General features: G+C 42.5%; 1 protein-coding gene across 3 annotated transcripts in view; it reads right to left on the reverse strand.

Annotated features, from left to right (window-relative positions):
• Nucleotides 1-18,330, reverse strand: part of birc6 (baculoviral IAP repeat containing 6) — a 100,267-nt gene that overhangs the window by 37,348 nt on the left and 44,589 nt on the right. The window contains exons 31-49 of one of the 3 annotated variants that reach the window (XM_029127536.3): nucleotides 16,466-16,602; nucleotides 15,643-15,780; nucleotides 15,327-15,460; nucleotides 15,061-15,189; nucleotides 14,314-14,529; nucleotides 14,050-14,233; nucleotides 13,545-13,718; nucleotides 13,034-13,167; nucleotides 7,321-7,471; nucleotides 7,089-7,205; nucleotides 6,842-7,002; nucleotides 6,167-6,293; nucleotides 5,508-5,618; nucleotides 5,079-5,337; nucleotides 4,424-4,995; nucleotides 3,320-3,495; nucleotides 3,057-3,153; nucleotides 2,147-2,341; nucleotides 1,867-2,067 (exon numbers count right to left, since the gene is read on the reverse strand). In XM_029127536.3, the coding sequence (XP_028983369.1) occupies nucleotides 1,867-2,067; nucleotides 2,147-2,341; nucleotides 3,057-3,153; nucleotides 3,320-3,495; nucleotides 4,424-4,995; nucleotides 5,079-5,337; nucleotides 5,508-5,618; nucleotides 6,167-6,293; nucleotides 6,842-7,002; nucleotides 7,089-7,205; nucleotides 7,321-7,471; nucleotides 13,034-13,167; nucleotides 13,545-13,718; nucleotides 14,050-14,233; nucleotides 14,314-14,529; nucleotides 15,061-15,189; nucleotides 15,327-15,460; nucleotides 15,643-15,780; nucleotides 16,466-16,602 (3,413 nt within the window). Of the gene's footprint in view, nucleotides 1-1,866; nucleotides 2,068-2,146; nucleotides 2,342-3,056; nucleotides 3,154-3,319; nucleotides 3,496-4,423; nucleotides 4,996-5,078; nucleotides 5,338-5,507; nucleotides 5,619-6,166; nucleotides 6,294-6,841; nucleotides 7,003-7,088; nucleotides 7,206-7,320; nucleotides 7,472-13,033; nucleotides 13,168-13,544; nucleotides 13,719-14,049; nucleotides 14,234-14,313; nucleotides 14,530-15,060; nucleotides 15,193-15,326; nucleotides 15,461-15,642; nucleotides 15,781-16,465; nucleotides 16,603-18,330 lie in introns of all 3 variants that reach the window. The other 2 variants (XM_055502776.1, XM_029127535.3) reach the window with 2 other exon arrangements.

Consider the following 18,330-nt stretch of genomic DNA (forward strand, 5'->3'; position numbering starts at 1 on the left):
AAAGTATTTTACACCTATTGACTGAGTGGAGACAATATGTTAATGTCCCTGTGCTAATACGTAGTAGGGGATGGGGTTTGAAGTTTGCTTTGCAACTGAATCAACATCAAGACGCGGTAACTCGCGCGGAGCGAGTTCCAAATCCACTGTGTTGCCTGTGTAATAAAACATTGTTTTTCTGCAGATATTGTGGTAAATTTCATTACGGTAAAGTATAATAATGCAGCTTCCGTTTAAAGGACACATTGCCTATGTCTTAGTGTTTTAACTGTTTAATTGCACCAAATCGTTGAAACCAAATGAGAAAACGGAAAGCGGCTTTAACGTTTTTATCGTTTTTAACACGCTGCTTTGAATAAATGCCGTTTGTTTCTTTTTAATCGAGAAACGGAAAACGGTCCGTGTATGTTCCAACTGTTTGATTTGTCCCCCAGAATAAAATCTTTTTTTTTCACAAAACGAGAAAACGGGAAACGGCTTTAAATCTAATTCCAGGTCTAGTTTTGAAAACACGGTTTTCAGCTCGTTTATTTGGTTTTAACACGGTGCTGTGATTAAATTCCGTTTTTTCACTTATATCAAGAGAAGTAAGGAAGCGGATGTTCTTTGTATTTTATTTTCTGGACAATTTACCTAGAAAACGGCTTGATTTATTTTAGAGGGGGAAATCAAACGTAGAACGTACACAGACCCGACACAGTACTTACACACGAGGACATACTGTATAAAGGCAGCAGCGAGATCAGCATTTGACAACAAACACTAGCGCGCATTGACAACTTGATCCAAGTCATCTGCCTATGAATAGGTGGCTCCTCAGCACCATCGTTGGAACGTCACATCACTGTCTGCTTCAGACGGTGACGCCACTTCCCCGATTCTCTCGTTGCCTGCATTATCACATACATACATTTCTGGTTAAGCTCTACCTGGACACGTCATCTGTCATTCGGGCTTTTCATTCAGAGTCAGAGCAAACTACAGGTCATTGCGGTCGGAGTAAATTTTTAAGAGTTTGGTTAAACTTAAACGCTGCTATAACGAGAGAACGACTTAGTTTTTCGTTCTCTGCTTTTTTCTCAAAACGAAAAATCAGCTTTAAATCCAACTCCGTACCTTGTGTCGAAAAAACAACAACACTTGAATTCCGTTTGTCGCTCATATAAAGATAGGACGAAACGAAAAGAATCCAGTTTGTTTTGTATTTTTTCCTCATGATCAACAAACCAGAAGACGAGTACAAATATGCATATAAAATACATTTATAACACAGATTGATGAATAAATATAGATTCCTATTTTATGTTATTATACTTATATTATTCTATTGGATTGGCTGGAGGAGGGACTGTGTCTCTAGGCTGGCCTGAAAACTGTGTAAAAACATCAGCAGCTTCGGCAATTGACAACAAACACTAGCGCACTAGCGAGCAAAGACGCAAAATAATCTATAACATTTATAATAATAATACATTTATAAAAAAATTTAAATATAATATAAAATGAACTACTCTACATTTAATGATAAAATACCATGACATCGTTTTTTGTCCTTAATGTGCAGACACAGATAGAAATGAACAGTCGGACCTCACATCTTTGCGCCACCTGGTGGTTAAAACGAGACTAGCACCCTGATTTTTTTCAGCTTGCTGCAGAATTAAAAATCCTTAGTCGGGGACGCACCCGTGGCGCGCTGGCGACGCGCACATACTGCAGTAAAAAAGGTGGTCACTTTAAAGTGCTACGACTGTAGTAGGCTTAGTAGTAATAGTCATTGAATCTGGACTTCTTCATTTTTATGATAATTTTTCACTACTTATCCAAGAACTACTTAAATGAATAACTAATGAAAGTGTTACTAACTGGCCAGAGAAGCAAGGTGTGGCTGGACGTGGAGCTCCTTCAGTAGCACAGCAGCAGGTAGGTGGATAGTGAGGTCACACCAGGCCTCCTCTGGAAGAAAGACATAGGACCAGGCTGCTGAGCGAGCCCGACGGTGTGGTGGCGTGGCCTGAAGGAGCACCTCCGCAGGCTGTGCTGTAGGGCTGCTGGAGGTAATGGTGCCTGAAAAAACAAACAAGTTTTTTATGTACTGTAAGAGGTACAGTAGAATTTTTGTTTAATACATGATGCAACAGATTACCTAGAGGGGCAAAGTTGTGGAGTCCTTCTGCATTGTCTGGCTCTGAGGTCATCACTCTGGCCTTGAGGTTACCGTCAGCAGCTTTTCCAGGCCCTGAATCCAAGAACTTCATGATTGTGGACACCATGCTGCGTGCTGTGTTTACTATGGCCCGGGTGCTCGTTACCATGTTGTTACAGATCAATTGTACACCACCTAGTTAGTGTAAAATAAAGGTTTCAATAAAGTTTTCCAATTCCCAATTACACACAGCGTTTTCCATTTCAGCTATGCATTTACAATACTTATAGCAGTTCACAACACACTTCGGTAAATCAACAGCCACACTATTAGTGCATTTTCATTCGCGTTATAGACGAGTTTTTCCAACCAAACTCCAAAGATTACTCTCCTAACAATATACATTTGAATCTGAAATTATTCATACCCCTGGCAACTTTTGACTTTGATCCAAACAAGTATTTTTTTTAAGTAGAAATGGCACAGACTTCTCCCAAAAGATAAAAAGATGATGTACAAAAAAAAGAAATTTATTACTAATCTTTTATTTACATTTGAACAAAAAGTAGCATTTTCTACATTATTCATCACTTCTCAAAAACGTATAGAAAAGCCCTTATTGGCTATTAGTGTCAATCAAACACTTCCTATACTTGCTGACCAGCTTTTTCAATGTCTCCACCGGAGACATTGGAGGGTCTTCTAAATAAAAGATGAGTAATATTTTTTTTTTAATTTTTGCATTCTTGTACATTGTCTTATTATCTTTTGAGAGAAGCCTGCGTTATTTCTGGTAAAAAAGCTTGCTGGTTGAATAAAACTAACTTGGGTATGAATAACTTCGAGCTTGACTGTTCATATGTGCATCTTTTTAGTAATTCACTACGAGAAAACAGTAAAGTGTACGTACCCATATCATGGAAAGACTTGAGAGCCTCACTGGTGTCCAATACACGAAGAATAAACCACAGAAGAGGCTCCGAGAGCTGACATGTGGAAAGAGACCCCTAAACACATCAATTAAAAATATGCCACCTCATTATCTGTTGTTCTAAGTTGTTCGCACACACACACAGATATCTATCTATAGATCGATCGACAGACAGACAGACAGACATATTTATGTATTCATTTATTAATAACCAACACCCAAACACCACTGTTCATACATACCTGTCTACCCATGTAACCACAGGCCATATATGTGAGAATGGGCTGTAACATAACCTGGACGGAGGTTGCCCTTTTGCTGAGAGTGGTGAGAATAGTGAACAGGCCATCACCCACTGAGATGGCATCCAGCCCTCCGTGGAAGTTTTCGTGTTTTGTCAGATGGAGACCGCTTGCACCTGAATAGAAGAGGATTGTTACCTGCAAGCAGTAGCTGTTTAATGTGTATACACACACACACACACACACACACACACACACACACACACACACACACACACACACACACACACACACACACACACACACACACACACACACACACACACACACACACACACACACAGCCTGTAGAAATACAGGCAAAAGAAGGGTTATAGGAGGAGCGAGCTGTTTATCAGTACTGGCCTGAGATACACAACCTATTAGAGCTTTTGAGGGAGCCTCTACACCCCTGTGGGCGGCGCTCACTTAACTGGAACCAAATAGAGATGGGGCCAGATAAACTGAGAAAGGTAAAAGTGTCTTACATAGATATTATAAATTCAAAACTTTTCCAAATGGGGGAGTTTGTGGAAACAAGTCATTTACGGCAAAGCTGAATCTGAATCAGACTTCTGCAGATTCCATTGGATGTAGCGTGTAGGAGAAGTATAAAAAAAACAAGGCAAGCTAACAACTGCTATAGCTAAGTGGTTAGCTATAAACTATGCTATAGCTACGTGGTTAGCTACAACTAACCACTGCAGGCCGATTAGTGTTGTGGAAGATGTTGGTCTCAGAAATGATAACAGAATCGCAATGAATGACGGCACTTGTGAACCTGCCTCAAGACGCACCAACTGTTGTAGTAGAGAGTAGTTAAAATAAAATTTAAAAAAGCGCAATATACTACTTTTGAATTAGTTTCTGAATGCTTCTCAATGCGTTAAGCATGAAAACTCAAGCAGTTAACGCGATTCAGAATTTTAATTGCTGCCCACACTATCTATGATATATACACACACACACACACACACACACACACACACACACACACACACACACACACACACACACACACACACACACACACACACACACACACACACACACTTCGTGTCTTACCTATGATCATAGCCATGGCACTACTGTTGCACTGGCCCAGTGCTGACAAGATCTGGCTCATTATCTGCTGGTTGGCTAGTACCAGGTCAGCCACGCCTGCAAGATGACCCTGAGTGAAGCCAGGTCCACCAGTCACACCTTCTTTGCTGCCACAGGCCTTCTCCTCATCCGACACACTGCTATCAGCTGCACCACTGGTTGTCAGTGGCAGCCGGCCACTGAACTCTCTGTCCCTAGACAAAGGCAGCTGAGCCAACACGTTCACCAGCTTTAAGAGGTCAAACATCAGCTGGTCGCGAGTTGTTTCTCCACAAACTGCCTTTGCATCTCCTGGACGGATGATGTTGGCAAACAAACCACCAAAACATGCCCGGGCACCCACAGAGCTGTCTGAGCCGCTGCGGGAAACCACATTGTCAGAGCAGGTGATGTAGTGGTGAACCAAAAATGTGATGGATTCAATGACGGAGGAGATGGTGGCCACTGACACCACCTCAAAATTCTGCTCTAAAGTAAATTCCAGCAGCTTCACCTGGGCATCCAGAGGACCCTGGCCTGAGTGGAATGGGCCCCTGAAGATTCAGAATAATTGGTTAGTTAGTAGAACAAAAAATGAGTGAACAATAAAGGTCATTAAAAAAAATTAACAGCCTACCTCTCAGTAGATAGGATGTGAATGAGTTTGAGCAGAAACTCGCTAAACATCTGTGGGCAGGTGGATGACAGATGCACTTGCAGGCGGCTTAAAAGTTCATGCATGGCCTGGGTGGCAGTCGGTCCCACCTGTGACGTATGCTGGCTTGTTCCGTTGGTGCTGCTGCCAGACAGGAAACGCACCAGGACATGAACCAGGGTGGAATCTGACACTATCTGCTGAGCTGTGCTTGCATGAGAAGTCATCCCGTTGCTGGAACCTAGAAGTTCAAAGAAAAGCTTTATTGCTAATCACTAAACACCAGAGAACAAAAAAGTAAAAAAAAACAAACAAACAAACAAACAAACATCTAGGTCCTATGTGTCTTTACAGAAGCATGAGTTACAGTTTTACATACATTAACACAGTCAAGAGGAGTGTAGTACTGACCACAGACGGACATGTTAGTCATGAGAGTAAGAGAGTGGAGCACCAGACACCATGTCCTCAGTGATGTGTTGGGGTACCAAGCCAGCACTGTTAGGAAACTGTTGATGGATGCTGATCATACACAAAAGAGAGAAAGTTATGCAAAGCTAGAATGTGCATTTACTGAAGAAAGAAATAGAGGCAGAAACCATATAATCACTGTAGCCTTACCCTGGGAAGCATTTTTTTAATAAAAAAAAAAAACAAAACATTCATTCAGCATTGTCAAACTTTTAAAAAAGAAATAATTTTCACAAACTCGAACATGAAAGTGTCCATACTCAGACACACTTTATATATACACATATACATATATAACATTTAGGCTGACTGTGGTAGACTAGAGACAGATTCTTGAATTGGATGCATCTTCAGGGAGATGTCCTCCTCTTTATATGTCTTTTGAAATTCCGAGCCATGTACAGATACTAGAAGCTTGTAGGTAACATATAATATTCTTCATATTCCCATAGAGGCTGAAGTCAGAAAAACTGCTTAATATTTTACAAATTTCAGAAATCATGATGTGAATAATAATGCTATAATACTAATAACACTAACGAACATCCCCAGCGTCTCATGTCAGGTGTTCAGTGAGAGATCATATAAAGGAGCCTGACCTTGATTGAGTGGAATAGTTGGCACTCTGCTGGCGTTGAACAGAAAGATATCCGTTCCACTCTCTTCACTGCTACCAGGACAAGTGTTTAGACTCAGTGTCAACCACAGCTGAAGCAGAGACTCCAGCTGAAAGAGAGAAAAAAAACAACGATTCAAGTGCCTTCGAATATTCCATACAGTCCTATTTAAAGACTAGGTGTATTAGATTTAAAACTTGTTGATTTCTGTAAATTCTTGTAACCAGTAAACGTTACTACACAGTTCACTGCAGCATATTTATAGAAGGTTTGAATTCACTGAACTGAGAGCAACTCCTTTCACAAATGTTTGTGAAACCAGTCTACATGGACTTAGTGTCCTCCTCTACATTGAGCCAAATGTGTCATAGGTTTACTTACAAGGTCATCCCCTTGTGTTGTCATTATAATGACCGGTAAGTTGGGGTGACAGTGGCTGTCGCCCACCGATCATAATGACAGCACGAGGGGACGACTCAGGCTCACTCTGTCATGTACCAAAGTGTCCTTGAGCAAGGCACTGCACCTCAAGTTGTGCCTGATGATAGCATAAACTGCACAGCACCTCTGTCACCAGCATATGAATGTGTGAGTGAAAGTCTGCCAAGACAAATACTATTATTTAAGTCATGTGAGGTAAATGGTTCATATACTAACCTGTACATGGTGGACCTGCAGCATAGAGAAGAGCTTGTTAAAGCAGGCACTTAGTATGGGGATGGATGAGGGCTGGATTATCAGACTACTTCCTGTAGGAGACCCTCCTCCATGGAGAGCCCTTAGCAGGGAGTCATCTGTCCCACTGGATGCCTGACTCACTGAAAGTCACAAACAGTGTAGTCATATCTTGTTCTGTACTATGCCTGGAATATACTGCAGGTAATCTTGGTGTCTAGGTTCTAACCTGTGGATGGGTTTGAGGTGAGGGCCTGTAGAATGGAGTCAGCCTGTAGAGTTGCCATTATTTTGAGCATGAGTTCAGCCTGTTGCTCAAGGCCCACTTCTAGTCTGGCATCCAGAGCTATGAAACACATGGCCCAAAAGGTCAAAAAAGCAGTTTGAGAAGCATCAATTGTTTAACGAAAAGCTGCACCGTGCAGTGATATATGCTGTAATAGATTATATTTTCAACATACCCTGGGAAATAGAGACTGACAGACCCTGTGTGCCAGGCTTTTCAGCAGCAACTGGAGGTTTGGACACAGGAATGCCAACCCCTCCAATATAGGGGTACCCATACGTGCCATAGTCAGCGCCCCAATAGTCATACCAGGTGCTGCTTATAGGCTGAGGATGGACACAAAAAGAGTAAATGAGGAAAAACTGTGGCATACCTGTTCATTTACTGTAGACGCATAAAGAGAAGGCTGTCTTAAGTGGTTGCTGTGTCACATTTAGAAAGAACAGAGAACTCGCACTTCACTCTCATTGTCCACATCTTTTTCTGTAATGCTTTAACTAACAAGCTGGACATCACAAATTGTTCAACTTTCCAAGTTCACATCAAGATATTATGTGGATTGACCTTGTGCTTTCACTCTGCTGACTAATGGTTTTCATGACATCAGATCCTTTTTTAGTTTTTTTATAAATGTGACGTAATGTCATAAAATGCGTAAAAGCCTAGATAAATAAATCAAAATTTTAAAAAAGTCATCAAATTATTTATTTCTGAAAATGATCTAAATTCAAACACTGTGTGCCTAAATTATGGGAATCTGTGCCTTCATGAACACAAATATTGGAACACAGGTTACTTAACATAAACCCTGGTTCTTTGATAACAGAATGAGGTGTTTCACTATGGGCGTAGCCCACCCCTTATTGACGCGGTCGACTGCCCCTCATAAATCATTCTAATTTGATTTCTTTCATGCAAGGAGGGGAGCGTTGGTGAAACACCTCACTCTGTTATCAAAGAACCAGGGTTTACGTTAAGTAACCCAACGTTCTTTTTCTAACTTCGCTCTGTGTTTCACTATAGGAAATGTAGCCCACTCCCGTATTGCACAAAATCTCCCAAAGCCACAAATGAACTAACACTCATCTTGGCCTGCTCAGTCTGATCCTTCAGTTCGCAACACTGCATGAGCGAGTGAGGGTCTAGCCACATCCAGCCTGTAAAACCGCACAAACGTGTGTGGTGTAGCCCAGCTTGCTGTAGCACAGATGTCGTGGACTAGTATCCCTCTAAATAGAGCTGACGAAGTAGTTGTGCCTCTGGTGGAGTGGGCTTTCAGCCCCAAAGAAGGCTGAATCCCCTTGCACCTATATGCCAGAGATATAGCCTCCACAATCTAGTGAGACATCCTCTGGTGAGATAACGGCTTACCCTTATGAGGAGACGCCCAAGAAATAAACAGCTGGCCAAAGCCAACAACCGGGCACCTGTACTGAGGGATCCATCACCTTGGGCACAAATGCAGGATTGGGCCGAAGGGACACCTTGATCAGCCCTGGACCCAATTGTAGGCAGAAGGGGCTAATAGAAAATGCCTGCAAATCACTAACACACTTTGCTGTGGTTAGTGCCAAAAGCAGCACAGTTTTGAGAGAGAGAAACTTAAAACTCACTGATTTAAAAGGTTAAAAAAGATGGTGGGAAAGAGCGTCCATATAGGAACCAGTGGCCTTGAGACTGGGAGCTTGCGACGCGCACCCTTCATAAACTGAATAATCAAAGGATGTTGGCCAGCTGATTTGTCACTAAATCCCATATGACAGGCTGAAATTGCAGCCAGATAGACCTTAATGGTAGAAAAAGGTCTTCCTTTTTCTAACAAATCCTGAAGGAAACACAGGATGTCTGCCACTGAACACTGAAAAGGAATAGTGTCCTTCAAGCCACACCATTGCTCAAAAATACGCCATTTACCACCATAGAGACGCCGAGTGGAGGCAGGTCTTGCATTTTGAATAGTATCAATAACTCCAGATGGCAAACCTGCTGCATCTAAATTCCACCTCTCACATGCCAAGCCCAGAGCGCCACCCTGTCCGGATAAGGATGGAAGATCTCTCCTCCTCCTGGGACAGCAGGTTCCTCCTAAGTGGGAGAGGCCAAGGCTCCTCCACCAGCAGCTGGATTATTTCTGCTATCCAGTGCTTGGATGGTCAGCGAGGGGCTAGCAAGGTTAATGACAGGCCCTGTTCCCTCACCCTGGCAAGGGTCGGGGAGATCAAGCTGAGGGGTGGGAAAGCATACAGTAGGGCCCAAGGCCATGTATGGGCTAAAGGATCCATCCCCAGGAGTGCCTTTGGGTCCGAGAGTGAGAAGAACATCGGACAGTGAGTGTTGTCCTGAGAGGCAAAAAGATCTATGGCGGCGCGGCCAAAGCGCTCCCACATCTGCTCCACTACCTGTGGATGAAGCCTCCACTCTCCATAAAAAGGGTTCCCTCTCAACAGCAGATCTGCTCCCCTGTTCAACACCCCAGGCATGTGTGTTGCATGAAGGGCCAAAACCTGGCGCTGCTCCACAGGATTATCTTCTGCGCTAACTTGTGTAGGTGCATGGAGCGAGTGTCACCCTGACGATTGATACAAGCCACCACTGTGGAGTTGTCTGTTTTCACCAAAATGTGATGACTGTGCAGAAAACTCAGAAAAAGTTTTAGAGCAAAGAAAACTGCTTGAAGCTCCAAAACATTTATGTGAGCCTGGGCCATTCTGAGGCTCCAGATGCTGGTCACGGTTCTGCCCATAAATGTCACGCCCCAAACCGGACAGTGACGCTTCTGTTGTCAGTGTCATTCTGGTTAGCACCGCCTCCAGTGGTACTCCCGACGTGAGAGCTGCCGGGTCTCTCCACGGCCAGAGGGCTGCCGTGCACTCGCAAGTTACTTTCACTCGGTGCCTGAGTAACACAACCCAGTGTTGAAAATCCCTCATTAACAACAGCCCCAAACGTACCACGAGGATGACTGGATGACTGAAGCCATCAGGCCGAGAAGGCGAAGGCACAGTCTGAACAATACCGCCCCGCCAAGTTGAAAAGGGGAGAGGCATTGTGTGAATGAAACAATCCTCACCTCTGTTAGCGAAACACGATAAGTGAGAGAGTTTATGCTGACCCCTAAATATTCTGTGCGTTGGGCCGGCACAAGATGGCTCTTCTCCCGGTTTATCTTGTAACCAAGATTGCAAAGATGACATAGCACCATGGGACGAGAAAATACCGGGAGTAAAAACCCTGGTGGGCCTCTTCGCTCGGGACCACTCTGATGGCTTGTTTGTGTAACAGGGAATTTATTTCGTCTTCTAAGACGTGAGGAGAATCCCCTTGCGGCACTGAAAATAACACCCCATTAAATCTGGGTGGTTTCACCGCTAATTGTAGTCTGTAACCCCGTGAAATTGTAGTTTCTACCCACGAGGATATTGCGCATGTGCGCCATTGAGCGGCCCGCGCAGACAGAGGGCTGTGTGGGTCGCACGTGGATGATGTCACCAGCCCACGTTGGGCACACTCCTTTCACATGTGCAGGTCGTGAGCGCCCCCGTGTGGAGACAGCGGGGCACGACATTGTCTTCTCTTTGTTTTGTTTTTGCATTCTGCTCTCGGCTCTTTGTCTGGCTGCAGAGATGCACACTTTGTTTTGAAATGCCTTGCCAAGTAGGACTGCTCGCTGGGGTGGAAGGACCCTGTGGCCAGACCAGCCTCTTGCATCCACCGCTGCAAATAAATGTTTACCCCAAGGCCTGGAGTTAACTGGCCTGGTCTGCTGGTTGGGCTGCTGACTGGTCTGTCTGGGTGCCCTGGCCATATCCTGTCTTCCCCTGGCCGCGCGGCTGCAGCAGCACAGCCCGCCTTGGGTGCCTATGGATGCCACGTATGATCCATCCCTCAGGCCTGACAGGTTTAACCAGAGGGTCCCCTGGACCGCCCCTCTGGAGGAGCTTAAGATGGGGTAAAATGTCTGCCTGATATGCAGACAGCAGTGTAACTGCATTCAAAGAGCACACTGACTGAGCTGCATACTTATACATCCTCTGAAAGATACACACGGTAAGGCGTTCCATCTTACCGGGCAGGGAAGTGGTAGAAGAGGCTGACAATGTGTGGCGGTTTGGGTGAAGGTGGTATGGCACTGAAGGCTCCACTGCTGGGGGTTCGGTCAGCCACAGCTCTGCCATGTTCAGCATCTCCAGTTTCGAGTGCCCCTTGGTGAGTATTTTGCTTTTGAAAGGGCTTGACCCGGCTCATCACTTTCATGCAAGCAGGAAGTACAGGTAAAAGCTGCTTTGATGGCGCTTGGGACGGTGGAAGTCTTTTACCACCATACAGGTCCCTCTCGGACCCCTTTTGGTTCAGAGCCCAGCTTGGCTACAGCCCGCTTACAAACCTTGTACAAGTTATTATTCATTGGGGGAACATTGTCAGAGGGACTGGGGGGCCTGGAGTGATGGGCGGGGAAGGTGGAATCATCCTCCTCTTCCTCCATATCATCTGTGTCCAGTAGGGCAGGGTCAGCATTGCAGTCTGCCTCCTCTGTGCCGGGTTCATGCTCTTCAAGGTCGAGGAGCTCCTCGAACAGCGGAGGCATAAGCGGGGATTCAACATCCATCATGTCCGCCCAGCTCTTTTTAGCTAGCGGAAGATGGCTGCTCATAGTGGTCGTAAGGGGGGTAGCTGACAGGCACGGGTTCTGATCGTTAGCCACCGCTACTCTCAGCCTTCTATCCAGAGTCTTCTCTGGCATTGCCGCACAGTGTGGGCAAACTTGCGGGTCAGCTAGTGAAGCCTGTGCGTGCTTAACGCCCATGTGCACTATGCACATCGGATGAGGGTCCCGACCCGAAATGAATGAACTGCATGGCGCAGGACACGGGCGGGATGCAGCCTCCTTAGCCCTTTGCTCCGATCCTTTGGACGGGGTCCAGGAAAGAAGGAAGACTGTACTGATACACACTAGGTGTTAGCCTGTTATAAGAGCGATAATAGACGTGGGGTTTAAGCCGCGTCAAGTTCTGGTACTAGAGCTAGCTCGCCTTGATGCGTCAGCTAGACAGTCCGTTTAGTGGGTTTGAATCCAAGCTAAACACTGGGATCAGAGCTAGCTCGCCTCGACACGTTAGCTAGTCACCAAAAAGTTCACTGTCTAACAAGGTAATGCTAGACAAAGTTCAGATTAGGCTCGTAGTGAAACGTAGCCTGAGTTACACTAGCGCGGTGCGTAAGTGACCGCGGGAAAAAACAGCTCGTCTTGACACTGTATCCTAGCGTAATAAATAATTGTCTTACCCAGCGCGATCTAGTCAATGGCCTGAAAATTGCATTCGGCGACGCGCTCCTTAACGGGTCGTCTATGAACTGTTAAACTGATAACAGGTTGCCTGGATACGCTGATGGAGCTTCTAGTTCCTCACGGGAAGAAAGCGAGAATGATTTAGGAGGGGCGGTCGACCGTGTCAATAAGGGGTAGGCGGAGCCCCGAGCACGGCTCGACCTGTCTGTCTCTGACAGACATTGTGTCATTGGAGCTTCCATAGTTGGTCACGCCGAGGCGATTTCCATAGTGAAACACCGAGCGAAGTTAGAAAAAGAACCTGGAGTATACCAAAGTGAATGACCTTGCCCACATTCATTCAACAAGTAGATTGACTAATGTCTTGCAAAGATTTTATAGACTGTTGCGTACAATATTTTAGAGCTATTATTTATTCTCCTTGACAACCTCAGTCAACTGAGGCTGAACACAATTTGCACAGAAATTAACAACAGTTATGTTGTTATCCCAACATATATTTTCCCCACTAACCTTTTTTTTAATATCTATTTTGCTGTGTACACGTATATATTATGAATTGTAAAAAATATACATACATTTAAAAAAAATAATAACATACCTTAAACACTTTGGCAGCAAGTGGATCTTTTTCCAAATCTATATCTAAAGGATCAATATCAACATCCATCAGGTCTTGTAGCAAGTCAAAGTCTATGTCTTTATCTTTTTCAGAGGATGATAGAGATGGCGCACCTTTGAATAATGAAAATAGCTTTAGAATAGCAAAATTTAGCAAAACATACAAGAATTAAACACTCTGTCTGCTACTGGGCGATTTAATAAAAATCAAACTATTCGCAGATTAGAAGACCTACACTATATTTAAGCATTGCTTTGCTTGTTACACTGGAACACACCTTAGTTCGTAAAATACCTAGTATGAACTGGTATTTTATATTGCACACAGACTTTAATACCTCTGAATTATTGTTCTAATATCATAATTTATTAGGAAAAATACTAGACAATACTTACTGAATAAAAACATTAAACATAATCATTCTCTGAGGAGTGTTAAAGGCAGACGGGCCACCTATGCACATTAAATACTGAGGAGGTTCCAGTAGTACCTGTGATGATATCAGGGACCAGAGCCTCATCAATGCTCTCTACCAGCGGGATAGGTGCTGGTGGGGGAAGGGAGTCATCTGAATCTGCTCCTGCTGAGGAAGAGGATGCCCTGGCATCCTCAGCCCCCGCCACCTCATCAATGACATCCAGAGAGCCTGGAGACAGCAGTTCACCTAGGAAAGAGAGAGTTTACCAAGTTTTTTGTTTGGTTGTTCTATATACTGTACAGAGATGACACAGCATTTAGACACTATAGCTTTTTTTAATTTAACTTTTTTTGCATGCAGCTCCATAGAGCCTTTTAAATTATTCTAAAAGTAAAACCCATAGTTTGAGACAGGTTCTGTTTTTTAGGTTTTCATTAATTGTTTTCTCTTAAACACACAGAAATAAAAGCTGAAATGGTTGTAATTTGTTTAACAGTTAAATAAGAACCACAGATTCAGATCAGGGCTACAAGGACCAAAAACATGTCATCTTACTCTACAGTCACAGGGCACATACCTGCCAGAATGTCCTGTAGCATACACGTGAGAGAATATTGTGCCCAGGCACCTCCCCAGGAGATGTCTCCCCTGTTGAAGTCTGTCCCCACAAGCAAGAGAAGAAGGCGCTCCAGCTGCTGCTCAGACACTACCTCACACAGGTGAATTGTGGGTCTTGTAGCATTTGCTATCCTAGCAAGAACCTAATAAGGACAATAACAGCATTAATTAATGTGTATTTAGATAGTCATATATTGAGTAATTCATTTAGTCAGACATATACCTTGCAGACAAACAGCAACAGGTCAGCATGACAGGTGAAGTCCATGGAGAGGAGAAAAAGGGCAAGCTTCTGCACCACAGCGATACAGCGCTCGTGTGACAGAGTGAAAGGAAGAGGTTCTAACTCTGGGGTTTCTTTGGTTGTTGTGGATTCAGTGTCCATTGTGGAGCGTGGCCATTCAGCTGTCCGTCGTAGACGAATAAGGTCTTTAAAGTGCTGAGACAGAATGACAAGGCAAGTATGGAATGAAAAGGGAGTTTTATGCAAGAAGAACACTTGTAAAGTTTGTTTGCCCATTTCACAATGCACTGCCACTCAAACTTGACTTTATTTAGCATCAAAATAAGCAGCAGTGCCCAAAACCACCATGTGACGACTTCATTTAAAAAAAATCCACACTTTTTACTTTTGTATTTTATTGTAGTACATTTAAAGGCTCGTCCTTTGTTATAAAACCCTTTGCTAACATAACCTTCTACTGAATCAAAATAGTCCTATGTGATGTATCTGCATGCATAGGTGTGCAACTACTTTGAAGCTTTTGGTTAAGGGTGCTATTAAATGGTAGTTAGGGATTGACCAGGTCGTTTCAGGTAGACAACGGAGTCTGTGACTGAAAACCATTCTGGGTAACTACATTTTGTATGTGATGAGAGAACACAATGAGTATCTCTAGCAATATTCATTGACAGTAATCCCATGCTGCAGACTGTTAGTTTTGCAGTAGTACTTTAATGAGAGGCTCACCTTAGATGTAGCTTGTTTGAGTTTGGCCTGTTCCACAAGAAGTTTGTAGGAAGATCCTTTGTTGCTCTGGATCTTTTCCTTCTCGATTTGCTCCATCAAAGCTTTCTGTTTTGCTTTCAATAGATTTAACTGCTAAAATAGAAAAAAATAATTATTACAACTCATTCAAGTGCTGTAACTTTGTGAGGGACGTTAAAGACTGAGCTTTTGTTGGGAAATGTCTTTGTTTTTTTATATGGTGTGATTTTGGATTTTGACACATTTACCTGCTTGTGGTGAACAAGCTGCTTGCGAATCTTGCGTGAATATAATCGGTCTAGACTGCTGCTGCTGCTGCTTTTAGCAGACCTGCTAGAGTTTTGAGACTGAAGGCTGTTGTTGATGAAGCTCCACTGAATACCTTTAAGTTAGACGAATAACATGCTTACGAATCTATGTTATTATACATGTGATGACTTTAATATTCAATTAGCCACCAGGGACAATAGTTAACCTGTAATAAAATATGCAGTTTAAAAATTGTTGCTATGTGTAATAAGAAAAACTAAGTTTAATGACAAGTGATGAAATCAGTCTGCCCACCAGTAAAGGTTCTGTCCCGCTCCTTTCCACCAAGGTGCTTCTTCCCCCCTGAGCCCTCGTCCTCTATAGTGGCTACATAGTCCAACAGTCGTGAAACCAGCATTACTACCCAGCTGATCATAGGAATATCTAGGACACCTGAAACCATACCCCGCAACAAAGAGAGATTGTGTAAACATATTTGTTGACTGATTTCATGTAAATGTAAGCAATTGCAAAGACAAACTTGTGTAAGTTTTTGTATAGTATTATATATATATATATATATATATATATATATATATATATATATATATATATATATATATATATATCCCCCCCCCACACACACACACACACAGAGTTAGTTTCAGCCTAACTATAGCACTATATACTACTATATAATCATTCTTTACTGTCATGCAATTTAGTGGGTTCTGAAAGATGCAATGAAGCAGACAAAAAAATGGAACAAAAATTTAAGCTGAGCAGCTATCCTGCATCTAAATTAAATCCTAGTACACATTAAACACACAGAAGCTGGATGTGCCTAGATAAGATATCTGGCAATACCATTACTGTCACAGCCCACCCAAAGTCTAAGCTGCTACATTTTTTTTACTGTAATTACAAATTTTATTGTCTGTTTAACATTTTTTATTTTCTGATTTTCACTTTTATATTGAATGCTTTCTATTAGTATTTGGTAATCTATTACTTCTATACAGTGTATGTGTTGATTAGACCCCTGTCCACCATTGCCAAGTTCGCTCTCATTTCAGTCCCAGTTGTTTGTAACTGTAGTGTTCTATGTGCTAAAGCCCTGTCAGAGATATTTCCATACCTTCATTTCTGTGGTGGGAAGCAGCTTGTGGCTGCTGCAGCGGAGAAAGCAAGTTATCCAAGAGATTCAGAAGGCCCTCCAACACACCACTGTTACTTAAAGACCTTTGGCCAATGCAGGACAGGAGCATAAACACCCTAGAGAAAAAGGAGATTGAAATATTGCAGTTACATGAAGTACAATCCTCCAATTGCTGGACACAAATCTGAAGACATTGGTATATCAAGCTGTTTCTTAGTATTTGGTACAGCTTGCAACAATTTCTGAGAAACAACTGCACTGTGGTCTAACAAAAGCTTTAGTAATTGTTACATCCTGTGGTACAGGCAGATTACAGCAAATCTTGGTTCAGATTAAGACACCAGCAGACAGAAAAACATATTTGCTCTGCTACTGTTGTAAACATCAATGGTCAGAAATACAGAACTCTCTTCAATGCATTTACTTTCTTTTTCAATAAATGTATCAAATTTTGAGTTTAAAAGAAAACTTCACTGCTTTTCAAAAGGGGTTGACCAAAACAAACTCGGATAGTATGAGAAGGCCTCTGGCCTGTTTCAGAGGCTTTTTGCAGAGGAATATACTCTACCCAAGATCGTTTTGGTCAACGCGCAATAAAAATTGGTGAAGCAAGTTTTCTGTTTGGGAGAGAACATTTAAATTTACATCATTGTATTGTTGTCTAGCTTGACTTTGAAATAATTTATCTATTCATAAATCTAATTATTTGGAATACTTATGCATACATGTTGACCCAGTGAGGTTGGTAAACAAAACCGATGAGTGCTAGCATTTTTATGCTACTGAACTAAAGAAATTCATTAATTACAGGAAGTCATAAAAACACTATGAGCAACAGAAATAAACATGTGTAAAGTGGTTTAATTGTAACATGAAGATACGTTGCAGAAGAATACAGGTTTAGTACTCAACCTCTCTTCACATTCTTTGCATGCATGAATAATAGAGCTATAAATTAAATTAATACTGAAATACATAATATACCTTATATATTTTAGTGTTAAATTTATATTTGCTTATCATTTGTTATCTGAGGTACCAATCTATACCAGGCTGCTTGAGCTTTACAGAATGAGGTACCAGCCTTTGTGATTAGCCAGATAATGGTTCCTGGGTCACTGGGAATATTTTATTGCCCATTGCAAATTATCTGATATTATTAGCAAGTCAAGCAGAAATATGCAGGTAATGACTTCAGTAGATAGATTAAGATTTAGACTGCGTTTAATACCACCTACAGTCATAGCCAAAATTGTTGGCACTACAGAAATATTTCCAGAAAATGATCTATTTCTCACAGAAAAGTATTGCATTAATATATTACACATGTTTATTCCCTTTGTGTGTATTGGAACAAAACAAAAAAGGAGGAAAAAAGCAAATTTGACATAATGTCACACAAAACTCCAGATATAGACTGGACAAATTTATTGGCACCTTTTTCAAAATTGTACATAGGTAAGATTGTTTCAAACATGTGATGGTCCTTTAAACTCACCTGGGGCAAAAAACAGGTGTGAAGAATATAAAAAAATCACACCTGAAAGCAGATAAAAAGGTGACACACTAAGCATTGACAACAGAAAGAGAAGTAGAGAACTGTCTGAGGACTTAAGAACCAAAATAACAACAAACTCAAGGTTACAAGTCCATCTCCTGTGCCTTTGTCCATAGTGCGCAAAATCAGGAAGTTTGCAACTATCTAATTTCACTGGGCGTGGTTGGAAGAGAAAAAGTGATGAAAGGTTGCAACGCAGTATAGTCCGGATGGTGGATAAGCAACCCTGCAGTAAGAAGTTCTAAAGGAATTAAAGCTGTCCTGCAGGCTCAGGATGCATTAGTGT

This window comes from Betta splendens, chromosome 15 (assembly GCF_900634795.4).
Source record: "Betta splendens chromosome 15, fBetSpl5.4, whole genome shotgun sequence".
In the NCBI taxonomy this organism is placed as follows: Eukaryota; Metazoa; Chordata; class Actinopteri; order Anabantiformes; family Osphronemidae; genus Betta; species Betta splendens.